A 26,030-nucleotide genomic window follows, 5' to 3' on the forward strand; every position below is an offset into this window, starting at 1 on the left:
TGGATGTTAATTTCTCCCGGACCCCTGTCTCTGTACAATGCTGCCCCCGCTGGTCTTCACGGTAGTGTGCAGGACCTGGAAGATGTTGCAAGGCTTTTTTATGTTATTTTAACAGACCTGTGTTGTTTAACATTAGTTGTAGGTCTTTTAGTACTTATTTCTACAGCCAGAGATCATTCGTTAGCAGAAAAGTAATCCGGGATATATCTAACCCTTAGTTATTTAGGTCCTCTCCCGGAAGTATCTAGTCAACAAAGGGGAGCTGGACGTACAATGGGCATCAAGAAACTGGCAGATTTGGTCCGCTCGGACGCCCCGGATGCGATTTCGCATAAAGAAATCAGTGACTACTCGGGTAATTTCCCTCCTCAGGCACCAATTTGTTTGATTCGTACTTGACATGGTAAACGACGATGGTTCGTGTTGTTTGCTAACGTTAGCAAACCTGCCTGAGCTAACTTTGACGTTATAACCCATGACACAAAATAACGTCTTACTACATTTTGTTGAGTAAAATGTACTAATGGAAATAAACATGTCCTGCTTTTCTCTACTGTCCTTGCTAATTAACTTCAGCTAGATATGTTTGAGAGTTTAAAACTTTATTTTTCCAAAAGATGATGGCCAATAGATTACAACAGTATGTAAAGTTAAAATGACTTTATACACTGCTTACATTTTCAATCTGGAATAATAAAGTAAATGTAAAAAGTAATAAAAACACTTTGAATAGAGCCTGGTAACTCCGTGAACTGTGTAACTCCATATTATTAAAAGTAAATGCTGTGGGATTTGTAAGTGTAATGTACACAGCATTACAAGGTGGTATTACTGAAATCATTCACCTAAATACCTATTATTGAAATTATTTTTACCCTAAGCCTAAACCCTAACCCTAAATACTAAGAGCATATTAATGCAGTGTGTTAGGAACATTTTATAAAGATACAAGGTCAAGTGAACTGATTTTGCTATGTAATGTACTGACACATTTTCTCATTAATAACGTGTTACAAAGAAGTAATTATGTGTTTTCATGCTTCATATAACTATTACTACTACTACTAATACTTGAAAATAATGATGTATTCATAACCAAATGGAAATGTTATTATTTGATGTTTTGATGTTTTACATTCCACAGGAAAAATAATAGCATTTGATACCTCTATTATTATGAACCAGTTTCGGGCAGCAACACCTCAGTTAAGGTGAGTTTGTTGTTTACCTTTTTTTCTTTCTGTGTTGGTGTTTTTAGAAAATATTCCATCCAATCTGATTGAACTTGTGGAGGGGATATTTGCAAAATGCAAGCATGTTATCACATTGTCATATTTGTTTTACGTGCTTTTTTTTCATTGGTAAGATTGATAGTCAAAATTTGCAATTAACCTCCAGCACAGTAACATGTCCAATGAGGCATGGGGGAATGAATGTTTACTGAATCCAATCTGTCCTGTATGTGTAAAATGAGCTTGATTCCTTTTCTTTAGCCCTCTGACAGGTCTATTATTCCGTACTCTCACTTTTCTGGAACATGACATAAAGCCAGTCTTTGTGTTTGATGGACAGCCTCCTGATGAAAAGTCAGCTGTTGTAAGTGGTACCTTGAGTCTGTATGTTTTGACTGATCCTGATGCTAAACATATTCTCCTGGTGTGTTTATGGCAGTCAGAGGACAGCTGTAGTGTAATACAAATGGCTGGGACCCTTGCTTATTGAAATTCCTATTTTTCCTGCAGCTTAAGAAACGAGCTGAGTCAGCTGGTTGGAACTCCACCAACCGCACAGGCACAGGTATATTTAGGTTTCTGAAGTTTACTTCCTGAGATGTGCAGTATGCATTGGGATTATGAGTGTTCATCCTCTTAAGTGAATGCTACCTGTTTTATGCTTAATGTAGCTTCTTCCCAGACCAAAGAATGGTATCAGCTCCTGGAGCTCTTGGGTGTACCTTTCATCAAGGTACACTGGGGGAAAAAACAAAACAGGGATATATACATTAACGTTCTCTTGCTAATTCCATCCTTCCCTCACTAACCCCATTTTCATTTTCATCTCCTACTGCCTTTGGCTCATGCTCCAGGCTCCAGGGGATGCCGAAGCCCTGTGTGCTCACCTTGTGAAAGAGGAGAAAGTATATGCAGTGGCATCTGAAGACATGGACACGCTGCCATTTGGAGGCAAAATTCTTATTCGCCAGCTGAACGCCAAGAAGAACAGGTAGGAAATGTGGAATCCTTCTGTTTCTTAAAATACCTACTTGGGTTGATGTTGCTGTTTTCCACCTAAGAAAACTTCAGCCTCGTTTAGACATCTCCTGTCAAGGGATGTTTGTGAATTGATACTTGTGCCACAATTTTTATTTTTAAAAAATGTATAGCAAATATTCAATATATTACTTATATTAAAGGTTGGAACGGGACTTGGAGGTTTCTCTGCTCATTAAATTATAAAAATGTCTTAAATGTTGGAGCTGTCACACTTAAACAACAGGAAGGTGCGTTCAACTCCCCAAGACATCTTAATAAACTTCAAAAATTAGCGAGAAGAGTACTTGCATAAAGGCAGGAGCACATAGATAGCTCTGGCCTTCCAAGGAGGAAAGCTAGAGGAATAAAGTCTGCACTGTAGATCAAATGTTGATATTTGCTCTTCTTTCTCATAGTGAAGTTATTGAATATTCTTTACCCAAGCTGTTAACGAAACTGGGCCTTAGTCAACAGGAGGTAAGACGTATATATTGATTACAAAATCTTTGAAAACACTGTTGTGATTAGGAATGTGATTCTTCAGAAATACTCTATTCAAATAACTTCTTCAACGTTCCTTCTTTTCCAATTTTATTCCACCAGTTTGTTGACCTGTGCATTTTGTTGGGGTGTGACTACTGTGAAAAGATAAATGGTTTGGGACCTAAAAAAGCTCTAAAACTGATCCAGCAGCATCGTACTATTGAGAAGGTGGTTTTGAATATCAATGGAAAGGTACAACAACACCATACACAGTGGTTTGTATTCCTCTGTCCATATGTTGCTGAACAGATACCATCTACTTTCTTTCAGAAGAATTCTCAGCCACATTTATGGAAGTACAGAGAAGCACGGAAGATATTCCTGCATACACCAGAAACTCAGGCTCTTGAGCTCAGATGGACTGAGCCAGATGAAGAGGGCTTGGTTTCGTTCTTCTGTCAAGACAGACACATTAAGTATGTGCTCATCAAGGTACTATTTTGCTTTCATATTACACGGTCTTGTGTACCTTTTAGTTTTAAAAAGTTACAGACTGTGGCTGCATTTTTAGGGAGGATAGAATTCGTCATCGAATGAAAAAGTTTCGCGAGGTACGTCAAATCAATCGAGAGGCGCGGGAAAAGGAGATGGCAGCAGGACACAGCAGGCAAACTCGCATGGAAGACTTCTTTAGAGTTACCAGAAAGAGGGAGCAGGTGAACATAATAATCATCTACTAAAATCAATGTTAATTTAGTGCATGTTTAAAGTTCATTAAATGAATTCAAAACTAATTTAAACAACCTTTTTGAATTTTTTGAAACCGTAATTCAAACAGGGAGAGTCTTTGTCCCCTTGAAATTATTACAGTAACAGAGATCTTCTGTGGTTCTGCATCTGGTGGGTTGATTTTTCTTAACAGTTCTTTCCTAACCTGTCTTTGTTCCTCTAGCCCGTGGAAGCTGCAGATTCTTTAAGCAGCAACAGAAAGAGACCGAAGACAAAATAGTCTCACTACTGCCTGCTGCTTGCTGTATCCATGATGTGAAGAGAAAACAGACTCCTTAGCACAGCAACTTTCAAATCCACATTTGAATAAATTATTTTTTATTCTTTTTATTTTTTTTTCATATAACACAAATGGTCATCAAAGTTTCAGGAGCAGCAGATTTAAATGGTATACAATGGTTTGGAATTTGCAGAGTTTATAATTTAAACCCAATTTAGAAGAAGCCAAATGGATATGTGGCAAGATACTGACCTCAAGTCTTTGTCTCTGCATGGGAGCAACACCCACACTAACAAAACAATAATCTCATCTGAGTCTGAACAGCAGTGTCTGCAACAATGCAGTTCACTGAACAGCTCCTCAGTGTATCCAGCAGTTTCCTGCAAAGCCACGAAGAAAAGCTGAGCGAGCGGTGGACGGCTATGAAAGAGAACAGAGTGGTCACTGTCAGGGAGGCCATCGCCTAAGCCAAAACTCGACAGAGGCGATGCCTCATGTCTAGATATTCAATGAGCACCTGGTGTGTAATGGCTGCCAAGGCAGGAATCATGCAGAGGCTTGAATGTTAACATATTCTAAAGTGCATCATGTGTTTAAGAGACAGTGAGATGTTTACCTTCATTTGATAAAGATCATTTTCTTTGAAAAGACTGGCAAAAACAGTACAGGCAGAGAACACAGTATGTTTGTTGTAATGCTGTTTATCATGTTTATTCATTAAAATTATGTATAAGTTTGTTTGTGCTGTGTTCTTATTGTTGCTATGATTGGATGTGGGTTGCAACTGCAATTTTCATAACATCCGTTTCTAGTATTTTCCTTAAATTATATCTACTTTCTCTCTTGAGCCGAAGCGTCCTCCGAAACCAACAGGTGGCGCCAGTGCTTCTGAAGCTAGCGGGTTTCCCAGCGTTTCGGCTTAGAAGAAGCGGCGTGTCAGTCGCTCATTATCCACTAGACCTCCCAGCAAGGTGTCTGCTGGTCACCGCCGTCGTACGCGGCAAGTCTGCCCCAAAGACACCCGCCCTGCCCCGGTCCCTTTACCAAATCTTCTTTCCCGGTGATACCAGCCCACTGTTTGCAGTCATGGCGACGAGTGCGAAGCGAAAGCAGGAGGAGACTCATCTGAAGATGCTCCGGGAAATGACTAGCCTGCCCGCGAATAGGAAATGCTTCGACTGCGACCAGCGCGGCCCGACCTATGTCAACATGACAGTGGGCTCCTTCGTCTGTACCACCTGTTCTGGGATCTTGTGAGTGTCTTTGGATCATAGTGTTTTCGTATTTGTTGATTTTCGGCCTGAAAACGACAAGGCAGTTGGTTATAGAGGCGTCGGTACCATTAGCTCGTTAGCTAACGTTAAAGTCCGGACAGGTAACGTTGCCGCCGGTTTATAGCCCGAGGCCGTGGGTTTGAGCGGCGCCGGTGGTTTGTTGACAGGTTTATTCAGTTCGATAAGATGTCATTGACGCTCCAGTCTGAGTGTGAGGGATGGTCTCGGTGACTTACTGCCTGTGTGCTCAAGGTTAGCTCGCCTAAACATTGGCGTTAGGTGCAGACACGTAACCGTGAAGCGTGGTGAGCAATTTGTTGTGAAAACAGCTCACCTCAGAGAAACGACATCCTTATGAACTTAAGCAGGACAACACACGTCGCACACACACCTACAGATAAACAGGAGCAGGGTGGGTCTCTCAGCTTGGAAGTGGGGCAGTGGGTCGTCCACTAGCTGCTTTCTGATGAAACTGCTTCTTCCTCAAAAACGCTGATTGTTATGAAATCATTAACAGAATTTAGGCAATAGAGCTGATTTTTGCAACATCATTCGTGCCCACACCCATTATAAAGTTTACATAGACAACATTTTTTGCTTATCCTGCTGCCGCTATGTTATATAATCGTATTTCCGTCAAACAGGAAAGTCAGAGTTTGTAACCTACAGCTTGTGTCCCGTAACCTGCGAACTGCATAATAATATATTTAAATAGTGTTTGGCTTCTCCATCAAGACACACTGCATGGTTTTCTGTTTTTATGTACACACCTGGCTAATCCAAACCCCATTTTAGTAGATATTAACACTCTAAAGGTCATGTAGTGTTTGTGATACAATCTCAGTATTAGATTGTAGAGACTAATGACTGTGACACATCAGTTTCAGGGAAATATGAGGGATTCATATCTGCATCCCAGCGTGTTCAAATGAGTGCACAAACACAGTCAGTTTGAAATTAAAGCAAAATAAAAAGCAGTTTAAAAGTATGTATCAAGTTGTAGTTATTATTTAAAGTGGTTAGCAAAAGTTAATGTTTAGCTTAATGTTAAAGTTAAAACAAATATTTGCTGTATGATCTGGAGAAAAACAATAATAGGTCGTATTAGTATTAATCTCTATAGTGCAATATTATTAGATACAACTTTGGAAATATTTACAGCCTTGTTATCTGGACACTGCAGTTTCTCCTCATTCTTTGCAAAACTGTTAAAGCTCCATCAAGGTGCTGGTACATATTCTAGTTTTTGTGCAGGGCAGTACCTTAAATAGGCCACACCAGAACTGTCCTTCATGCTGCTTTTCCCACCAGGATTATTTATACTCTAACAAGAGTTCATGTTTGTGTGTTTGTATTGCATCAGGCCAAAAAACGTGTTAAGCTTTATTTCTGATTTTCCCACATCTCTAACTACAGTGGCTCAAATGTAATGTGATGTTTACTTACCAGGGGTCTTTTCTTTGCAAGTTTGTCATAAAGTCTAAGTTGGTTAAGCAACAGCTGTTGACTACTCAGTGTCCCCCATTTCTGCAGTAAAGGCCTGTGGCTTCTTCAGGGTTGCCAGAGGCCTCTCGTTCTTTACACACTCCTGTTTTTTAAAGATGTCACAAGGATATTATACAAGCATTTTTTAATCTTATGTGACTGATTTCACTATAATCTGAGAGTAGTAAGTGGATAACTTTTTATCTATTTCAAAGGCTTAAGAATAGAAGGTGTTGTATGCTGTATGAATTCTAAAAACCTTTTTTCAGCATACCTGCTGGTGACTTTTCCAGACATAAGGCAATATTAGAATTAGACACAAATCTTGAAATATAATAAACAAATAAAAAGGGAGGGGGCGGGGGGCAGGGCAGGCAGATTGTTAATCTGTTTCTGTCATGTTTTATTTTTCGGTATTTTAGAAATTGGTATCAAATACTCATAGGTAAACTGAGTTTCCATGTTCCATACATAAAGTACATGTAGTACATGTATTCACTCTGTGAAGTAATGTAACAGGGCATCTGTGGTTGAGATTTGAATAGCTTTGGGTTGTACCCTGCTTCGCTTGTTCTTTAGCTAACATATAGCTCTTCCACCCACAGACGAGGACTAAATCCCCCACACAGAGTGAAGTCCATCTCTATGACCACATTCACACAGCAGGAAATTGAGTTCCTACAAAAACACAGCAATGAGGTATTGTGCACACTTGAAACAGTCAGTCCTACATTACAAATTTTCTTTGGAGTCATGCTTTTTTTCTGAGCCTTGCTTAGTCAACTTTATTGGCATAGCTCTCTCCACTTTTTCTTCTGTTTCTGTCTCCTCCCCTCCCCCGTTTTCTTTACTTATTCTCACCTCTCTCCTGGCTTGGCCACCACCCCCACCTTCCTTACCTCACACTCTTCTCATTCCTTTGCCCCCCTGTAGGTCTGTAAACACATCTGGTTGGGCCTCTATGATGACAGAACATCAGTTGTTCCAGATTTTCGAGAACCGCAGAAAGTAAAAGAGTTCCTCCAGGAAAAATATGAAAAGAAAAGATGGTAACATTCTTTTTCATTATTAATTCTATATTTATTTGGGAAACCTCAGCCAAATAAAGCCATTTGTTTAAAAAAAAAAAAGACTCCCTTTTTTCAGTTCTTCACACCGTGTTTGCAAATGGTAAAACTGATTAAATTGTTGAATTTAGCAATATGTTTTTATGCACACTTACTAAATAATGTATTTGTAAAGTCACTAAAAGGTCATTGTCAAAAGTTCTGCAGGTCATTTGGAGTTCCTGACTTGTTACTTTGTACACTTTCAATGTTAACAGTCCTAAGAGTTACAGTAAGTGCTACCTCTGCCAGAAACCAATTTGCAGTTATGGACTTGGTTAACCCTATGATTTGGTTTGATAGCATGTTGTTCATTGTCTGGGTCTTCTTTATATCCACGTGTCACTTCTTTTACTGCAGTGTTGGTGGAAACACAGTTTCAAATGAAATATAAAGGAAGGCCCAAAATGGTCAGACTGAAACCTTTATAATAATCAGCTAAATCAAAGTAATAATATTGTGAATTCCAGTTGTGAAACTTGTCATAGTTTCACAATAGGATCTTGTTACAAAGGCTGTTTTTGTTATGACTTAATATATCTGTACAACTTTGTTTGTGCTCCTTCCTGGTTGTGTAGGTATGTTCCTCCAGACCAGGCAAGGGCAGTAGCAACCGTCCAGGCCTCTGTGTCCGGCTCCTCTGCCAGCAGCACTGGCAGTACCCCAGAAGTGCAACCTCTCAAAACACTGCAGCTCAACAAGACCCCACTGCGCCAGGTAAAAGAAATGCACACTGAGCCTCATTCTATCTATTACATTTTTTTGACAAGTTTAGAAAAGTCTTTATTTATTTATTCCCCCCCGCCTAGTCTCCGGGGCTAGGCCGCTCCCAGGCTCATACCTCTGCTCAGGAGAAAAAGTTTGATTTGCTCTCAGACCTGGGAGGAGACATTTTTGCTGCTCCAACTGCTCCAACTGCCAGCTCCACCAACTTTGCCAACTTTGCACAATTTCCAAACCAGACGGGTAAGATACCCATTTCTTAAAGGTTCCAAAACTCTAATACTTCATTTAGACTAAAATACATCGATGCTGATATTTAGCAGTGTGCACTCTTTGGTTTATCACCCCATGCATTTGCTTTCCATCATTTGTGTTAATTTTTCCTTGTTTATGGCTGCAGCACCTCAGGGTAATTCAAATACCAACTTTGCCAACTTTGAGGCATTTGGAAACACTGCAATTCCATCCCATCAGGGCACGTCACTCCCCTCAAAGTCCTTTTCATCAGGTACCCCCTCCTAACCATAGTCCACATTAACTCTTTTTACACACACTCACCCTCACCTTAGTAGTCTTCTTATTCATTTCTTTTCCATGATGTCCACTGGGTGAGCTCTTTCTTTGTGTAGCAATGCTTTACAGGTGATCAGAGCTCATACTGGACACCACTACGCTGTTGCTAAGCAACTGTTGGATGAAAGGGTATTTATGATTTATTTATTTTTTTTTATTCTTTTTTTTTTTCTGAGAGGAGTCAAGACAAGCTAAAGTATTATTAAAGTTGGGAAACACTAAACTACATCCTTTAAGTCACAATTAGTGAAAAAAAAGAAATGTCATCAACAGAGACACCCAGTGCACATTTAGCCCTAAACCTCACACTGTGTATGTTGCAAAATACTGTACTGTCTTTTCCCTGTTTGTTGATTTATGTGTTTGCATGTAGCACATTATCTTTAACCCTACAATTTTTCCATTTTCCATTTATCCAAAGGGGGAGGTGTGTCAGTCCCATCAATATCTAGTGCTGTCCCTACCCAGTCCCAGACAGGAAGCTGCACAGAGGACCGCTATGCTGCTTTAGCTGAGTTAGATAATAAGCTCAGCTTTACTGCTTCCACTGGCAGCAATGTGCAAGGGTGAGAGACAAAATAACGTGTAGATAATGTACAACAGAAAATCTAATGTCAAGTTTCTCTGCACATCTGGAAAACCCTTATGACTGCGCGTGTTGGATGTAAAACATTTAATCTGGCATTTTCTTTAAAGGAACATATTTGGACCAGTGCTTGGTTCATCGCCAGCCCAGACTTCATCTGTGTTACCCAGCATGCAGCCTGGCTTTGGAGGTAGTATTAGTGATATTACTTTAGTGATGCGTATAGAATGAAAATATGATTAGGTATGTTTAGTTCCAAGCCTTATCTTGTACCTAATTTCTGTATTCTATTTAGCCGTCCCGTCCACAAATCCCTTCGTTGCAGCAGCTGTTCCCCCAGAGATGGCCACCAACCCCTTCCAGACCAATGGCAGAGTTCCAGCTGCAGGTGTCGGTGTGTGCAAGTATAATGTATTTGACCAGACACCTGTTAATTTAGATATTTGTGTTTGATGTAACCCAGTTACATTGCCATGTAGCTATGTGATTTGCCAAAGTATCTAGAATTTACTTGTCCTTATGTGTGTTGTGGATGTGTGTGTGCATTCACTGTACACACATGCTGTGTGTGTCTCATAGCCTCATTTGGTACAGGCTCTATGAGCATGCCTGCCGGCTTTGGGAATGGGTCTTCCTACTGCCTCCCGACCAGTTTCAGCGGAAACTTCCAGCAACAATTCCCTGGTCAGGCCCCCATACCTTACACTCAGCCTGGGGCCTACCACCCTCAGTCTAATGGTTAGTGGTCTCCCACATCCCTCTGTCCTCTTACCCCTGTCCACTTGTGCAGCACCTGTCTGTGATGTAGGTCATCTACTTCTTTTTCTGGCATAAATTCTATTTATATATGTTATGGCCCTCTGCATCAGGAGTGGAGCTGAAGTTCAGCAGGAACAAATTGAATGTTGAACCTATGAGTGGCAGCTGATGTACAGTGATGGAAGGTTGCATAAAGGGTACAAAGGTTGGTTGTACTTTGTACTAAACTGTGGGCCAGAAACAAAATGACAAAACAAATCTGACCTCTCAGATAAGGTTCTTTTCATACCTGAATGCAATCTGACATGCTGGGCCTCAGCTCTCATCAATTTATTCCTCCTCTGTACAGTCTTTAGTGGCTTTTAAGATTGTTTAAAAGTGAACTCTCATAATTTAAATTATTGTAAAATATCGTCTTATATCTCATCTCTATGGCTGGATGATATAACAATAAAATCGCTTATTAAACAGCAGTGGACTATATGTTGTAAACCCCTTTCCCTCTATAACCCCTAGGCCCTGCATTCCCCGTCTATGGTCAGAACAAGCCCTCCATGACCCCCTTTGGGCAGCCCATGGCTGGCCCTGGCATGTCCAATAACCCATTCATGGTGAGCATGCACTGTCTTTTTGGTTTCCCAACTTTTTAAAGACTGGCAAAGGAGTTTTATTTGCTTAAGGAAACAACTGAATTGACTGATTTCACTAGAAACCTTGCAACAATATTTATTGTATTATATTATTTGAAGGGATATTTGCCTTTAGCAGTGTTTGGTGTCTTAAATGTTTAATGCCTTTTATTATTTCAGGCAGGTGCCCCAGCTGGGTCTTTCCCTTCAGGGGGTTCATCTACCAACCCCTTCCTGTAGCACAACACCAGGTCCTTGCCACCAGAGGGCAGCATGCAGCACATATTCAACGCAACCTTTTCGTCACGCAATTAGTGTCAGTACATTTCTTTAAGAAAAGACTTGCTTTCTTTTTTCATAAAAAAAGTTTACAACACTATGAAGGAGTATAAGGACTATATTGAAGACTAAGGGACTGTTATTGGGGAAATATACTGTTTGGACTATATACAATACATTATATGCTTTTTATTTTTTTGTTTATGACTGTAAGCTCTGTGCATATCATTTGTAATCACATTAAGTAATGTTATGTATAACAAGGACTGAACTAACAAAGGTGAGTATACACATCTTGGTTACAACAACCACTACAAACTTATCTACATCAGTAAGGGTATAGACTTAAGATTATTAGCTGGGTTCCATCCAAATGTATATGATACAGGTGTGTCATTTTCAAAAGGGATATCTGTCTATCTTAGCATAATTGCTATTATATTCGCATCAAGGTGGGAATTGTCTTTTATTAATGTTACAGATCCAGAGTGCTATTCCTAAGAGTCAGACGTTGCCTGTACCGCCAAAGTTCCCAGAACCATTTTTGTAAAGTATCATAACATCCCAAGCAGGTGGATACAAAACCACATTGGTCATGGACTATGAGTTAGTCTTTGAAATACTTACAATATCTGTAAAACAGTGAGAACTGGAGCAGCTCAGATTTTAGAGATATGATTTTAGCCCACCAGGTAAGGAGACAGGGATGTCCTCAAGTGCACAAATGGAAGAAAAACACAAGTGCAGTTAGTAGGATAAGCATTTATTTGTCATGCTTTCCTACCTCCTTATTCCAAGTACTCTCATTAACCTCTCTCCTACTGGTTAAAGCTGTCAAGTCAGAAATTCAATATGTTATGAACGTGATAGGATTAGAAAGTACAAAATATCTACAGTTTACCACAAACCACTTTCAGAAGAACATGGGGAAAAAACCCTGAACTCCCTTGAATGTGCTTTAAAATAGGGGGGAAAAAAACCCCAAAACAGTACAATAAAGATTACCACGACTGGATCGGACTGACTCTGTAGCACTAAGGCCTCAATTGTGCCATCAATAACTAACAATAAATTTGACAATGTATGTTCCTTGTCTTTACAAGAATAGGTAAGAAAATGTGTACATATATAAATATATGTATAAATAAAAGATTTTTAACTACTATTTTGACTTTGTGTGACTGTTATGACCCCAGCTCAGGTGTTTAAATGATTAATCTGTTTTATGTTAAGTGTAAAAGTACAAACACCAAAAGGACTTAGAAAACAGACTTGAGGCATCTATCAAACATTATATACCCACCCCCACACACAGAAAAAAGTGAGCATAGGGTTACAGAGAAATAAAGTATATAGATTGGATTCGCTGTTATAAAAAGTCATAACCACCCTGGTGCCGCCGACAGTCAAGTAAAGTCAGTTATATCAATACAACAGCTGTGCAGTCTACTGTGTGATGGTTATATTTGTTACATTAATAGTACACAGGAACAAACATAATGTAAAGGAGAAGCCATCATGAGTGGATAATCTGCGGCCAGTTTTCTTTGCATGTCCGTGAGTTACGTCTTCCCCACAAGAGATGGTGGTGTTGCCATGACAACACACAAACTTAGACATGGCGTCCCTGTTAACAGACCCGTTGTTTGAAATCTCGGGACAAGGTCCTCCACCAAATAACAGCTTTTACAGTTTTTCTGTCACCAAGTCAGATGTAAGTATTGATCCCTTTGTTTGCCAGTTCTCTAACTGAAGACTGCGCCTCAATCAGCGAGGTGCTGGTTAATGAAAGCATTTCTCAGCGTTGGTAACCTTAGCTACCTCAAACTAACTTTACTAGCTTTAGGTATCGCTAGCTTAATGCTAACCAACAATGATTATAGTGATGATAACGCTTAATATCCAACGTCAGCTAAAATGCAATATATCATGGTATTTGGATAAAAATGTACTTTAGCACAATCTCTGCAGTTTGCTACAGCACAAACAGAAGAAAACTAAAGTGGTTATGTCGTCGTACGGGACTTGGCTTTTCTAGGTGATTTGGAGGTGGTGGAAGATATCTCCAAGAATTATAGACAGGAACTCTAAGCCTGGGGAGCTAAAGGAGTCTCATGAGGACTTCTTAGATGACCCAGAGCTGCAAAGTAAGTACTTCTAAAAACTGTAACTAAGAGATATTATATAAACCAAAACATGTTGGTGTTTATTGACAAACTCACACACATGACTGTTCACTACGCGATGTGCAGCCTGAAAGCTATTTCAAGTATAGCTTTTGCCAAAAGTAAACACTTCTTTATGTTTATCACTCTGTATTGGCGTTCTTATTCTAGTCTTGTGAATATTATATGTGAGAACAACTTGAATATGAATGGTAGCTAAATGGCTAAATGGCTTCTTCCCAGGAGATGTCACTATGGTTTTCGGATGTCAAATCCTACAGTACACCAAGGCATTGTGTCAGGGCCAGTACGATTATCTGGAGCACCTGTCTGACTCTTTACTTCTCCAAATAATAAATTATCTAGAACTAGAAGATGTGGGTCAGCTTGCACGAACCTCACATAGGTTCAGGCAGGTGAGTTGAAGAGACCTAGTGAGATGCTGTAAGAAATGCATATAAATCTTCTGTAATTCATTTCTAAAATTGTGCAACAACTTCATGTTTATGTTTTTCACATCTTCTCCTAAGCTTTGTGGATCAGAGGAGTTTTGGGAACAGGCAGTGCGGCAGCGGTGCAACACAGTTTCAGCTGAGGTGGCTTCTCTGGCACATGAGGTTGGCTGGCGCAGCATCTTCTTTACCAGCAAGCTACAGTTGCAGAAGCTGATCAGCCGCAGAAAGCTGAAGACTGAGGAGCAACAGGAAGGACAGGTCTCTTACTCAGAAACAAAAGCTGAGGAATCTGATGAGGAAAGCTTGAGGATGAAACAGACTGTCACTTCTGAGGCAGAATCTCACCCTGGCATTCTCCCTGATCAAAGCACTGACACTGTCACTGGTACTGACTTTGACCCTGATCCCAGCCCTGAACCAGAGCCTGGCTCTGATTCTAGGGAGGCTGTGCCCGAACAGTCAGTGTAGCTGTAGTTTATATGTTTATATATATATATATATATATATATATATATATATATATATATATATATATATATATATATATATATATATATATATATACATACACACACACACACACACACACTGTTGCCATAAAGCTGGAATAAAATATCTTTTACCTATTTTTGTGAAATGTGATGGTGTTTTTCCTTGATAAAGTGTTCTTCTCAAAACTTTATTGATCAATCTCTTCCAAACATACTGTATCACAGTGAAAATTAAACAACAATTAACCTTTTCAAAAAGGAGGAATCTGTCTGAAACCAAAACTATTCCAACCTTATGGGCAACAGTGTATATGTATACAGTGCATCCAGAAAGTATTTCCAGTGCTCAACTTTTTATAGCCTTATTTCAAAATGAATTCAATTGATTATTTTCCTCAAACTTCTACAAGCAATACCCCATAATGACAACATGCAAAAAGTTTGTTTGAAATCTTATCATATCTACAGTAGTATTCACCGCCTTTACTTAATTCTTTGTTGATGCTCCTTTAGCACCAATTACAGCATTGAGTCTTTTAGAGTATGATGCTACAAGCTTAGCACACCGACTGTGCTTTTTGTGCACACGTGCTTTTTACTGAGGTGTGGTTTCCATCTGGCCACTCTACCATACAGGCCTGATTGGTGGAGTGCTGCAGAGATGGTTGTTCTTGAATGTTATCTCTGAATGTTGAGCTCTTTCAGAGTGACCATCAGGTTCTTGGTCACCTCCCTGACTAAGGCCCTTCTCTCTTGATCACTCAGTTTGGTCGGCCAACCCGCTCTAGGTAGAATCCTGGTGACCCCAAACTTCTTCCATTTATAGATGATAGAGACCACTGTGCTCATTGGGACCTTCAATTCTGCAGAAACTTTTCAGTACCCTTCCCCAGATCTGTGCCTCAAAACAATTCTGTCTTGGAGGTCAACAGACAATGTCGGACTTCACGGCTTGGTTTGTGCTCTGACATGCACTGTTAACTGTGGGACCTTATATTGACAGGTGTATGCTTTTCCATATCGCATCCAATCAACAGAATTTCCCACAGGTGGACTCAAATCAAGTTGTAGGTACATTTCAAGGATGATCAGTGAAAACAAGATGGACCAGAGCTCAAAGTGTCATAGCAAAGGCCATAAATATTTATGTACATGTGATTTTTTATTTTTTTATTAATTTTCAAAGATTTCAGAAAAACTTCTTTTAGCAACTTTTAGCCACCTATTTGTTTCAGTCACACCCTCAGCTGTTCTATGCCTTTGCAGCATTAGAGTGAAAATCTTGTAGTTTCACTGTGACGTCACCAGGTCAAACCATCATCAGCAACTTTTTTTACATCTGGGAAATAACTCCAAACTTGGCTGCTGCCTCTTCACTGTTATAAAATGTCACGCCCAACCATAAATTCTCCTTAAACCCCTGGACCTGAATCACTATCCTTTACTTTGTGTGAGGCGAGAAAACAAGATGGAGATCCCACAGTATGTTGTTCAACTGTGTCTGGCTCAGTTGTGAGAGTCACAGGGTGAAAAACCATCAGCTTCACTTTTGGGCTTAATATAAGCATTATAACACTATATATTTAAAACACTTTGTAGCCTAACCTCATCAGTACTATATTCGTATATATATCTGTTCCTGCATCTGTAGTGTTGACATCCAACTTTTTATTGTTTCTGACACTAATTTATGTATGTATCTGGTTTAAAGCTACATGAAAACACACTTGTCTTGATGTTGATTGAAAAGGAACATAAACCTGGAAACACATTTTTATTGTGGTGTTTTAGTTGGTTCTGAACTTATAAGGTCTGCTAGAAGAAATGTCCTGTTTATTGTATTTCCACATTCTTATTCTTATTTCCCCACTTCTCTAGTGTGTAATCTTTTTTATCCACTGCAGAAACCTTAAGAGAGGCCATAATAAAATGGAACAGGACCAGGTAACCACTTATAGTGGACCAGGTGGGATATGGGATGAGAATGTTCTGCTTATTTAAACCTTTACACCCTCCTCAGTCCAGGCTAATCCTCCCAAACTTACAGGAGCAGATCGCTCAAATATCAAACATGTTAATCTGAAATGTTTTAACATCTAAAAGGGAGAATAGAAGAACAGAAATTTCTCTTGTTTGTACCTCTGCTGGATCATCAGAAATTCCCCTACTCCCCCTTGTCTGAACTGTTCCACTCTATCCCATTATTAGTATTTTGAGAACAGTTTGTTCAAAGCTGATACCATACATCTTATTGAACAAGTACATTTATTTGTGATTGACCCTCAGTGACAGTTACATGGCACCGCAGGGATCCTAGTAGTAAATGGGAAACCCATTGAGTGACGTATGAGCTATTAGCTTACCTCTCTCTTCCCTGACCTAGTAAAAGATGTAACCTATGTGCTCTTTTCATCCACTCAGGAAGCTTAAGTGCTTTACTGATACTACGTTTAAAACATTTAAAACTTCACATATTTGAAATTTATAGCAGGTTGCTCTGCTTGCCGCAACATGTCTTCTAAAATCATTGGTGTAATTCGTTTTTTCAAACACATGACCAACTTCCATACAGATGATTTTGTGTGAGTGTCTTTCTGGGTTTTGTAAGTCTAAAAATGGGAGTCTGGAACACTCTGACAGCAGGCAAAGCCATTGCAGTTTGAGACCATTTGAGAAAGGATTAGCTAATATTATCCAAGGTTTATCATACTGAATTATCCTACATTAACATAGCTATAACACAGGGTTGCTGCCAACGGCAACAGGGAACAAGGAAGGAAAATGCCTATTGATCATATTACATGTGTAACAATTAGTGCTGCAACAGTGAAATACAAATGTTAACTCAAGCATATATAGTATATCTCGTACCTGAATTCTAAATAGACAACAGATTGTTATAAAAAGCTAAAATACAGTATGCTTCTGCTCAGTAAAATATGCATGTTCACATTAAGTCTTTTGGCTTCTCTCTCTCTTGTGTGTAATGTCACTTTTAGGTATCAGGTGTGTCACAGAACCTCAGTTTAACCTCAGTTCTGTCACATGATACTCCTCAGATCTTTTATTAACAGACCAGGAGATAGGAGCTCTTGTGCCACATTTAACAGATCTGCTGAGTCTCTGCATTGATGATTGATTTTTACTACTAATGCCACACTGTTGCCTGGTATTTGAAAGATGTTTACCCACATTTTGTTTGTTATGCTAAGTTCAAGCATTTTTAAAAATAATTTAGTATGCCCCTGTGAAAATCTCCCATTGTGAATTTTGTAGTGAAGTAATAAGTTGTGGTTTTGTACTCACTAAGCATTGTTTCAGGTATTTGGATATCTTAGATAACTCTAATCCACATAACTATTGAACTATTACTTTAATAACAAAATTTTATCATTTCAATATTTACATTTATATATTCAATTTCTTTGATTGTGTTTACATTGCATGTACTTATTGTTACAAAAGGATCCAGTAATAACAGCAATAATGCTACATAATGGTGCACATTGATGAATGAGATAATTTAAGAGAATGAAAGAGCATGAGGACAAAAAAAGAGGCAGACAGATTAAGAGTAAGCTCTCTGTACTGTACCTGCTCTACTGAGCTGGCGAAGAAGGAAAGGGGAAAGGAGGATGCAAATGGATATAATGCTGTTTCTTAGAGACATGGTTTCATCAATATTTTTACCAAGGTTTCAAATGAAATCCTATTTTCCTATTATATGTTAAAATATATTCCAACCAAACCGTACTGTGGTAATCCACCTTTTCACAATGTTCATAAGAAGACCACCAGTAAGACATCTTGCTTTATCCAGACCATGTTATGATACTTTTCTTGTGCCTTATTGTGAGTTAGCATTAAATGTATAGTCAACAGACCCAATGGGACCACTGTTAAAGACTATGGATCATCATGAACAAATATAAAGGGCTTCAAAGCCTCTTAAGACATAGCCCGCTTACGATTCCCTTTCCGTGCACAGTATCCTTGAATAGACCACACAAAGATCCTTAAGCCAAAATCCCTCCCTGGTATTTAATTCTAAATGAGTAATTACTGGCTGTGTCAGTGTGTCTTAGGTTTGCAGGTAGGCTGAGTGAAAGAGCTCATTTGCACGCTGACTTTAGAGCAAATTGCACTCACACAGACTCACACTTTTCGAGAGACACCACACTGATTGTAGAGGATATCATCCCTTGGGATCCACTGAAGAACCCATTCAGTTAGGGGGGACAGACCACATACAGCTGCCAAGATGGACATGGGGGGACTGGATAACCTGGTGGCCAACACGGCCTACCTAAAAGCCCAGAGTGGGGATGACAAGGAGATGAAAAAGCGCCGTCGCAGCTTATCTCTTCCCAAGCCTGAGCAATGTGCTGCAGTACGGGCTTCCATCGAAAAGGACTATACATTACTTTGTGAAAGACAGCCTATTGGCAAAAAGCTTTTCCGTGAGTTCCTGGACAGTAACAGTGAGTATAAAATTGCTGCTGACTTCCTGGATGACCTGTATGACTGGAATCTGGCTGAAGGGGCAACAAAAGACAAGGCACGCCAAAACATCATGAACATGTATTGCAAGGCTGACTCCAAGAAGTTCTTGTCCTTTCTTACTGGGGAGGCCGCTGACAAATGCAAGTCTGTGACAGATGCTACCTTTGAGGAGGTGATGCTAAACAAAGTCCAGGAAGGTGTAAGAGATTTTCTAAAAGACAAACCCTTCACAGATTACCAAGCCAGCCCATTCTTTGATAAATTCCTCCAGTGGAAAGAGTATGAGAAACAGCCCATCAATGACAAATACTTCTATGAGTTCAGAACTCTTGGAAAAGGAGGATTTGGAGAGGTAAGCATAAAAAAGCAACCACATTGACACCAAATTATTATTATTTTATTTTTTTACATTGAAGCATACAGAATAACACCTTACATAACGGTAAGGATTTACCTTGTCTCAAGATAACCATGAAGTTATATATATATATATATGGCATACAAACACACCTGGTAAATTTATACACAATCATGGCCTATATTTCATAAACTAACGAATTCAAAACCAAGGTGAAGGAAATATATCTCTCGCATTGACAAAATTAGCAAATAGATATGATCCCTGCATATTGATCAATTTTTCAATTTACAAAAATGACAACTAAAAAAGAACTCAAGTAGAAATTATGTAAACATAAAATACCCTTTATTTCTGTAAGATTCACTGCATCAGTGCTAAAAGACTTTATTGTAATTGTAATTTCATGTGAATAAGCTTTAAAGCTGCCTGAAAAGTCAAAGGCTCACTGTCATCCCGTTACTCACCATTAATCAACACCATCTCACCATTACTCAGCCTTAAAAAGGCGGATGCAAATGAGATGATGTAACTGATACACACTGAAAAAACCAAAGCCCCACAATCATTCCCTAAGGATCTTTTGTGCACATGTGCAGTCCAGCTCTTGCAAAAAGGTGTATTAAAACCGACGTATAAAGCCTAAGAAGTCAAGAAGTCATTCAAAGTTTACTAGAAGTATTAAAAATACAGAAAAAGAAAAACGTAAATAATGTCCGTAACATTAGGACTGCCGAGTCCTTATCTACAGTAAAACAGCTGAATGTGTTATATCAAAAAACTTGATTTGAAATAATAATTTGATACAAGATTTTGGACGCTAATGAATTGCTAATGTTGAGTGTCCAACCCTGGTCATTAGTCTGTTGAATGAGGTATCTCATACCAAAGGTAAATATTTAGGCAAATATGTAAGTGGGAAGATGACAAATGGGTGCCAATAGCAGCTGGCAATGGTCAAACAAGGTTAAGTTCTTAAAATTGTGCAGAATCTAGTCTTCTAATCAGTCCAGTGCAAAGTTTCCTGTGCTGTACTTTTTTCCAGGTATGTGCTGTTCAGGTGAAAAACACAGGCCAGATGTATGCCTGCAAAAAGTTGTGTAAAAAACGACTGAAGAAGAAGGGGGGTCAGAAGATGGCTCTGTTGGAGAAGAAGATCCTGGAGAAGGTGAACAGCCTGTTTCTGGTCAACTTGTCCTATGCTTATGACAGCAAGTCTCACCTGTGCCTTGTCATGACACTGATGAATGGAGGAGACCTCAAGTATCACATTTACAACATAGGATATGATGGCAAGGGTGTAGACAAGGGCATTGAAATGAAGCGCATCATCCACTACACAGCACAGATCACCACTGGCCTTCTGCATCTGCACGAGATGGATATCATTTACCGGGATATGAAGCCGGAGAACGTGTTATTGGATAGCCAAGGCCAGTGCCGACTTTCAGATTTGGGTCTGGCTATAGAGATTCCTTCAGGAAAGACTGTCACCCAGATGGTGAGTAGATGTACACTCAACGGTTATACCCTGGTTGGGATGGTGAAATACAGTTCTCTTCACTGTTTTAACACAACACAGAAGTACACTTAATTGAGCTCTCAAAGCCATTAGATGACTCCTAACCCAAGGGCACCTCGCTGAATGATGTCAGCTTTCGCAACGAGAATCATAAGATTTGACAAGGTGATGAAATTTCAGTATCACCTGTGATCCTTGAAGTCTTTAAAGTACCACACATCCGATCAAGTATCTACACCTGAACTTTTTGTGAGGCAGATGCTAATATTAACAAATTTTAGTCTGGTCATCATTCCAACATAAGTCATGTCATCACCACCCTGTGTTCAATTACCCGCAAAAGATGATGGAGCCGTATGTCAATCTGCCAATCTGTCAATTTTGGTGGGTATTTTCAGTTTAAATTGGCACAGGGATTACTGGATTGCTCACAGATCTGTGCGATGAGCGTCTCTGAATCCATTATATAACTCTTTTAATCTTTTAGCAGTGAGATTATAACCTGGGTGACCTTTAACAGGCCACCATATTCTGTGGCCTCGACTGGAGCGACTTTGGAGGCCCAGTGCTTTTTAAAATAACACTCTGTAAATGTAAGAAGGTTTCTCTCAGTAACCTGTTAGCAGAGATTTAGTTAGTTCTGTGGGGGTGTTATCAGATCCCTGCTGTGCTGCCATCTCACATCACTTTACAAAGCCTGTAGCCTGACATTCATCTTCTTGGAATGAGAAAGAGTAAGACACACCATGTTAATAATTAGTTTGATTGGTTTAGTTTGGTCTTACACCACAGTGAGGTTCCTGCATCTAATGGAGAGTCACTTGACAATATGTTACAGACACAGTTGTCAGTTTGATGCAATATCCTAATGGTCTTTCCTAACAAATGTTTGTCCATTAACAATAATAATAATAATAATAATACATTCAGTATGATATACATGCACATATTAACCTACCTTTACTAACTATTTTGCAACAGAGCTATTTCAGAACTAACTTGTGGTAGCAAAGAGTAAGCTCTTGGCTCTATGAAAGTCCAGTAAGCTCATTATCCAGTACTCTGATGCTCCTCAGCCAGCCAAAGTGACTTGGCTAACCTCCTACAGGCAAGGCTGGCTTTGGTCCTCTAATCCGCTTAGTGGGCATTACACAAGTCTGTCCCTAATTAGATTGACAGATCCAGGTAAAAAAACTCACATTGAATATGTTAAAACATGGTGGTCCGCAAACTAGGTCCTTTTGACTGAAACAGATCTATTTCATCTGTTTTTTGTCTGAAATAAGATCTGATCAGTTTTGGTGAGAATTTTGAGGGTTTATGATCAACATTAAAGACGTTTAACACCTTGACTGGCTAGATTGTGCAGCATCTTAATTTGTTAATTTAAAATGATTAACATCACACACACACACACACACACACACACACACACACACATTCTAGATGAACAAAACATAGTTACAGAAAGTACACAGGAAAGGCCCAAAAGCAGCAGACTAAAACTCTTTGCCTTGCAGTGACGTACTCTAGAAGTACTATTGGGCTGAAAAAGCTGTGATCATGTAAACCTGCTTTAGGTTGGTCAATGGAGTTGCAGTATCATGATGACAACAATTAGTGAGAAAGGTCTAGAAAAGCACATTCATGGCCAAGTTGTGTCACACTTAAAAAACAGATCTGGATGTACCTGATCACAATCTGTCATGCAGTAATCAAACAGTAGCAGTTGTTAGAGCTTAGAAAATGATGCCCTAGGCCTTTATCAGCACAAAACACTGACCTTGTTCTTTTGGGCTCATACAAAATGTCATTTAGGTGTTACTATATACGTTTATTAAAGGACAGTTCAGCATCAGGGTCTCTTAAGCACTTATTTGTAGGAGAGTAAGCCACAGACGCTTTGGCAGTTTGCAGTGTGTGTGCATTAATTATACATTAGTGCCATGGCTATGGCACATATTCATGCTGGCAGCTATAGCTTCCAGAATTGGCCAGTCTTTATATAAGAGGCTGGACAACTCTGTCAGTGTGTAGAGACACATAACTCTTGACAGGTAGTAGGCTTAGCATTGGGATTAAGCCCATGGTCTGAAGCTGCAGGTGAGGTCATCTGGGGCGAGTAAGGGAGCGATAAGATGGGAAAGGAGAAGTTGAGCAGAGTCGGTGGGAAGAATTTTTAGTAACTCAGGAATTTACCCTTGTACAATGGAAAGTAACTGAATACTTGGTTACTGTAGCCTATACTTGAGCATGTTCTGTACTTTACTTTAGTAGATTTAATTATGGCTACTTTGATGTTCATTTCACTGAATTCAAAGGCAAATTTCTGTACTATCTATTCCTCTACCTTTCTAATCAAAGTTGTGTTACCTGTTAAAATGAAATTGTTTACACATTTAACCACACAGCCCTTTCACTAAACCAATAAGCACAGGTAGGTACGGAGTTAGTCCCTCAGTCCTTAGGTAAAACCAGGGCACCTGTATGATCGGTGATCACACTCTAAAGATGGATGCTGAAAGACTGAGCACAGAGAAGCTTCATAATGAACTTCAAAACCATATTTTCTGAACCGTTCATTTCACTTTCATATCTGGTACCAACAAAATAATCAAAAGTAATCAAATAAATAAATAAATCTTTTATGCTCCAAATTCTCTAAATTTTACTCAAGAGTGATGTACATGAATTGCTTCCATCTAAAACATTCGATTCTAGAGTAGAGATTTTAAAGTTTAAATTGTAAACAAATGACCTGTCTCATCCCCCCATTTCCTCATACTTTTTATAATACTCTCCCCTCTCTCCTCTCCTCCAGGCTGGTACTGGAGCTTATATGGCCCCAGAACTCCTGACCAAAACTCCATACAGGACATCAGTGGACTGGTGGGCCCTTGGCTGTAGTATCTATGAGATGGTGGCTGGCTACACACCTTTCAAAGGCCCAGATAGCAAAAAGGAGAAGGTGGAAAAGGAGGAGGTACAGCGTCGCATTATCAACGAAGAGCCCAAGTGGGAGCACAGATACTTTGATGCTACTACCAAGGACATCATCCAGCTGTTCCTTAAGAAGAAAATGGAAGAGCGCCTGGGCATGAGGTGAGAGGAACCTTTATATTGTGTTTAAGTAGCTATAAGAAGGCCAAATGCTGATGAGCAAAAATGACAAGCCTGTAAATTATTAACTGGATCTGAGAAAACCCTTACTTTAACTATAACCACAATGTTGCATGAACCAATGTAGCCCCATGTTTAATAAGGTGGAACACTGCGTCTTTTGGTTTTCTCATTAGAAACAACATGGAGGATCCCAGGAAGCATGAGTGGTTCAAGAGCATCAATTTCCCCCGTCTGGAGGCCGGGCTGGTCGATCCTCCATGGACCCCCAAGCCGAATGTTGTCTATGCAAAGGACACTGGTGACATCGCAGAGTTCTCAGATGTCAGGGGTGTTGAGTTTGATACCAATGACGAGAAATTCTTTAAGGAGTTTAGCACAGGTGCTGTGCCTATTCAGTGGCAGCAAGAGATGATTGACACTGGACTGTATGATGAGCTCAGTGATCCCAACAGGAAAGAGGGTGGGGGTATTGATGATGATAAGAAATCCAGCACATGTATAATGATGTGAGCAGTCACATGTTTTATATTGTGTACAAGTAATAACACTTTCATTTTTTTTCTCTCAGTCAGAGGCAAAACATATTGATGTAAAAGGGGGATCCTGTTTAACAAAAGAGGCGAGCAAGAGCATCTTTGTTGAGAAAGATGTACAGTACACTCATTCCCTCCAGAAAGGATACTCATGATTTAGAAATCTTCTACTTTCAAGGTTTAGTAAAATATAGAGAAAGATGTGATGATGTATTTTGAGAATCATCTGTCAGGTTCTCATTCCAAGAAGACGAATGTCAGGCTACAGGCTTTGTAAAGTGTTCTGAGATGGCAACTTCTTTTGCAGATTATCGTATCTAACGATGTAGTCTTGCAATTGCAAATAACAGGGAATCATTTGTATTATGTCTTTATTAGCATTTTGGTTAGACAAGTAGGTAAAAGGTCTGTGTGCAAGAAATACTTTATGAGAAACCATCTAAATCCAAACTTTACAAATCATTTAAGTTTAAAATGATACTATTTGCTATAGAATTACCTGCTCAAGCAATTCCGTCATTTAGTCCCCTAGACTTTGAAACTGTTCGAGTGTTTAAAGGTTAAAGCATTTCATAGCATTTTATGTCCTTTATTAATGCCATCCTAAGCTCACACTGTTTCTACAATGAAAAGTGCTTTTTACAACATGTGGCAGAGATAGTTTCATATTAAATGCTGTGATCCTAAACCTTATAGAGAAGGTTGGTCACCTCCATCCAGGTGGTTTCCCTACAACCAAAGATTTTAGTTTATAAAAGGTATAAAGGCAATTGCATTATTTGTACATAAAGAAATATATATCTGTAATTATGCACAGAACGGAAGGAGATGATGTACAGTAAGTGGTTTAAAATTTAGGACATTGAAAACTGAACACCTGTTCACTGAGTCCCTCTACTGGTGGTGCTATGAGGCTCAACTTAGTGGGAAACTGAGACTCTTTAGCCCTGGGATTCTGGCAATACATTCCTGTTCCAGGAAAGTGCATGTTGCCCAGTCCACGGCCCTGTAACACTGTAATACTTCAGAGCTCCTTTATTAGTTTGACAGGACTGTGAATAACTCAAACTAGCCAGGCCCTGAATAAGAGTCTACTTTTGTGGTCATTAAGTTGAGTTTAGATACTTCAGCTAGTTCAAAAGGAAATCTTGTTATTCTTGTTTGCATGTCTCAGGGTAATCATTTGCTTAAGTTTTTAACCTCCCAGATCTTGGGCAGAGTCAAGTTTTACAATTATTGTCAATTTGAAACATATGGCACATGTGCTTGTAAATATAACATCAGATGAATTACTATTTTAGAATTGTCAGATTAAAAACAGCAATTTTCTAGACTCTCAAATGAATGACGAATAAATTAAAATATGCCTTTTAAAATGCATTGCTTTTCTGTGATCGTGAATATCTATGTATCTCAGACATATTAATTGTGTTGATGAGACTTAACTGATCATGTCTACCACCAGCACCAGAGAACGTCCTGTTGTGCCATGTTACGCATGTTCTCCTTGTTATATTTAACCACAGAGAAAGTGCTGCCGAGGACTCTGGAGTAAAACCTAAAAATAACAGCTGCATTAATCCCTTTCGGGATGCTGACTCCAGCCATGCTGTTCTCCAGGCTCTTACAGAATGGCAAGGGCAGCTCCGAGCTGATAAGGTGAAAACCATTGTATCTTTGCACCTTCTTGACCTAAATGAGTGTCAGTTCCCCTTCAAAGTA

General features: G+C 39.4%; 4 protein-coding genes across 9 annotated transcripts; all 4 read left to right on the forward strand.

The window, feature by feature from the left end:
* The first annotated feature begins 44 nt into the window (after nucleotides 1-44).
* On the forward strand, nucleotides 45-4,482 carry zgc:110269 (probable flap endonuclease 1 homolog). 3 transcript variants are annotated; one of them, XM_067475777.1, is made up of 11 exons: nucleotides 45-355; nucleotides 1,145-1,211; nucleotides 1,494-1,596; nucleotides 1,743-1,797; nucleotides 1,904-1,965; nucleotides 2,087-2,223; nucleotides 2,669-2,729; nucleotides 2,856-2,987; nucleotides 3,069-3,211; nucleotides 3,307-3,451; nucleotides 3,688-4,482. In XM_067475777.1, the coding sequence occupies exons 1-11, from the start codon at nucleotides 274-276 to the stop codon at nucleotides 3,742-3,744; spliced, it is 1,044 nt and encodes a 347-aa protein (XP_067331878.1). In that variant the 5' UTR covers nucleotides 45-273; the 3' UTR covers nucleotides 3,745-4,482. The 3 variants fall into 3 exon arrangements, with proteins under 3 accessions (XP_067331878.1, XP_067331879.1, XP_067331877.1); XM_067475776.1 differs by having other exon boundaries at nucleotides 47-355; nucleotides 3,066-3,211; XM_067475778.1 differs by lacking the exon at nucleotides 3,688-4,482 and having other exon boundaries at nucleotides 3,066-3,227; nucleotides 3,307-3,445.
* Nucleotides 4,483-4,663: 181 nt separating this feature from the next.
* On the forward strand, nucleotides 4,664-12,323 carry agfg1b (ArfGAP with FG repeats 1b). 4 transcript variants are annotated; one of them, XM_067475766.1, is made up of 12 exons: nucleotides 4,665-4,997; nucleotides 7,109-7,202; nucleotides 7,437-7,552; nucleotides 8,188-8,326; nucleotides 8,419-8,575; nucleotides 8,733-8,840; nucleotides 9,327-9,471; nucleotides 9,602-9,681; nucleotides 9,787-9,885; nucleotides 10,071-10,229; nucleotides 10,767-10,861; nucleotides 11,060-12,323. In XM_067475766.1, exons 1-12 carry the CDS (start codon nucleotides 4,831-4,833, stop codon nucleotides 11,117-11,119), a joined length of 1,419 nt encoding a protein of 472 aa, XP_067331867.1. In that variant the 5' UTR covers nucleotides 4,665-4,830; the 3' UTR covers nucleotides 11,120-12,323. The 4 variants fall into 4 exon arrangements, with proteins under 4 accessions (XP_067331868.1, XP_067331867.1, XP_067331870.1 ...); XM_067475770.1 differs by having other exon boundaries at nucleotides 4,792-4,997; nucleotides 9,787-9,879; XM_067475767.1 differs by lacking the exon at nucleotides 8,733-8,840 and having other exon boundaries at nucleotides 4,664-4,997.
* Nucleotides 12,324-12,454: 131 nt separating this feature from the next.
* fbxo36b (F-box protein 36b) lies at nucleotides 12,455-14,287 on the forward strand. Its single transcript, XM_067475780.1, has 4 exons — nucleotides 12,455-12,872; nucleotides 13,197-13,305; nucleotides 13,567-13,739; nucleotides 13,854-14,287. The coding sequence occupies exons 1-4, from the start codon at nucleotides 12,777-12,779 to the stop codon at nucleotides 14,244-14,246; spliced, it is 771 nt and encodes a 256-aa protein (XP_067331881.1). The 5' UTR covers nucleotides 12,455-12,776; the 3' UTR covers nucleotides 14,247-14,287.
* Nucleotides 14,288-18,530: 4,243 nt separating this feature from the next.
* On the forward strand, nucleotides 18,531-24,367 carry grk7a (G protein-coupled receptor kinase 7a). Its single transcript, XM_067474642.1, has 4 exons — nucleotides 18,531-19,124; nucleotides 20,176-20,631; nucleotides 23,474-23,754; nucleotides 23,949-24,367. The coding sequence occupies exons 1-4, from the start codon at nucleotides 18,531-18,533 to the stop codon at nucleotides 24,283-24,285; spliced, it is 1,668 nt and encodes a 555-aa protein (XP_067330743.1). The 3' UTR covers nucleotides 24,286-24,367.
* Nucleotides 24,368-26,030: the final 1,663 nt, after the last annotated feature.

Source organism: Channa argus, chromosome 14, assembly GCF_033026475.1.
Source record: "Channa argus isolate prfri chromosome 14, Channa argus male v1.0, whole genome shotgun sequence".
NCBI classification, from domain to species: domain Eukaryota; kingdom Metazoa; phylum Chordata; class Actinopteri; order Anabantiformes; family Channidae; genus Channa; species Channa argus.

Excerpts from the sequence above, each read along its gene's own strand:
- zgc:110269 (XM_067475776.1), top strand. The coding sequence starts at position 274 with ATGGGCATCAAGAAACTGGCAGATTTGGTCCGCTCGGACGCCCCGGAT. Across the intron at positions 1,597-1,742 it reads CTGATGAAAAGTCAGCTGTT|CTTAAGAAACGAGCTGAGTC; the intron begins GTAAGTGGTACC and ends TTTTTCCTGCAG. Across the intron at positions 2,730-2,855 it reads TGGGCCTTAGTCAACAGGAG|TTTGTTGACCTGTGCATTTT; the intron begins GTAAGACGTATA and ends TTATTCCACCAG.
- grk7a (XM_067474642.1), top strand. The coding sequence starts at position 18,531 with ATGGACATGGGGGGACTGGATAACCTGGTGGCCAACACGGCCTACCTA. Across the intron at positions 19,125-20,175 it reads GAAAAGGAGGATTTGGAGAG|GTATGTGCTGTTCAGGTGAA; the intron begins GTAAGCATAAAA and ends ACTTTTTTCCAG. Across the intron at positions 23,755-23,948 it reads GAAGAGCGCCTGGGCATGAG|AAACAACATGGAGGATCCCA; the intron begins GTGAGAGGAACC and ends TTTTCTCATTAG.
- fbxo36b (XM_067475780.1), top strand. The coding sequence starts at position 12,777 with ATGGCGTCCCTGTTAACAGACCCGTTGTTTGAAATCTCGGGACAAGGT. Across the intron at positions 13,306-13,566 it reads AGATGACCCAGAGCTGCAAA|GAGATGTCACTATGGTTTTC; the intron begins GTAAGTACTTCT and ends GCTTCTTCCCAG. Across the intron at positions 13,740-13,853 it reads CCTCACATAGGTTCAGGCAG|CTTTGTGGATCAGAGGAGTT; the intron begins GTGAGTTGAAGA and ends TCTTCTCCTAAG.
- agfg1b (XM_067475766.1), top strand. The coding sequence starts at position 4,831 with ATGGCGACGAGTGCGAAGCGAAAGCAGGAGGAGACTCATCTGAAGATG. Across the intron at positions 4,998-7,108 it reads ACCACCTGTTCTGGGATCTT|ACGAGGACTAAATCCCCCAC; the intron begins GTGAGTGTCTTT and ends TTCCACCCACAG. Across the intron at positions 9,682-9,786 it reads CATGCAGCCTGGCTTTGGAG|CCGTCCCGTCCACAAATCCC; the intron begins GTAGTATTAGTG and ends TATTCTATTTAG.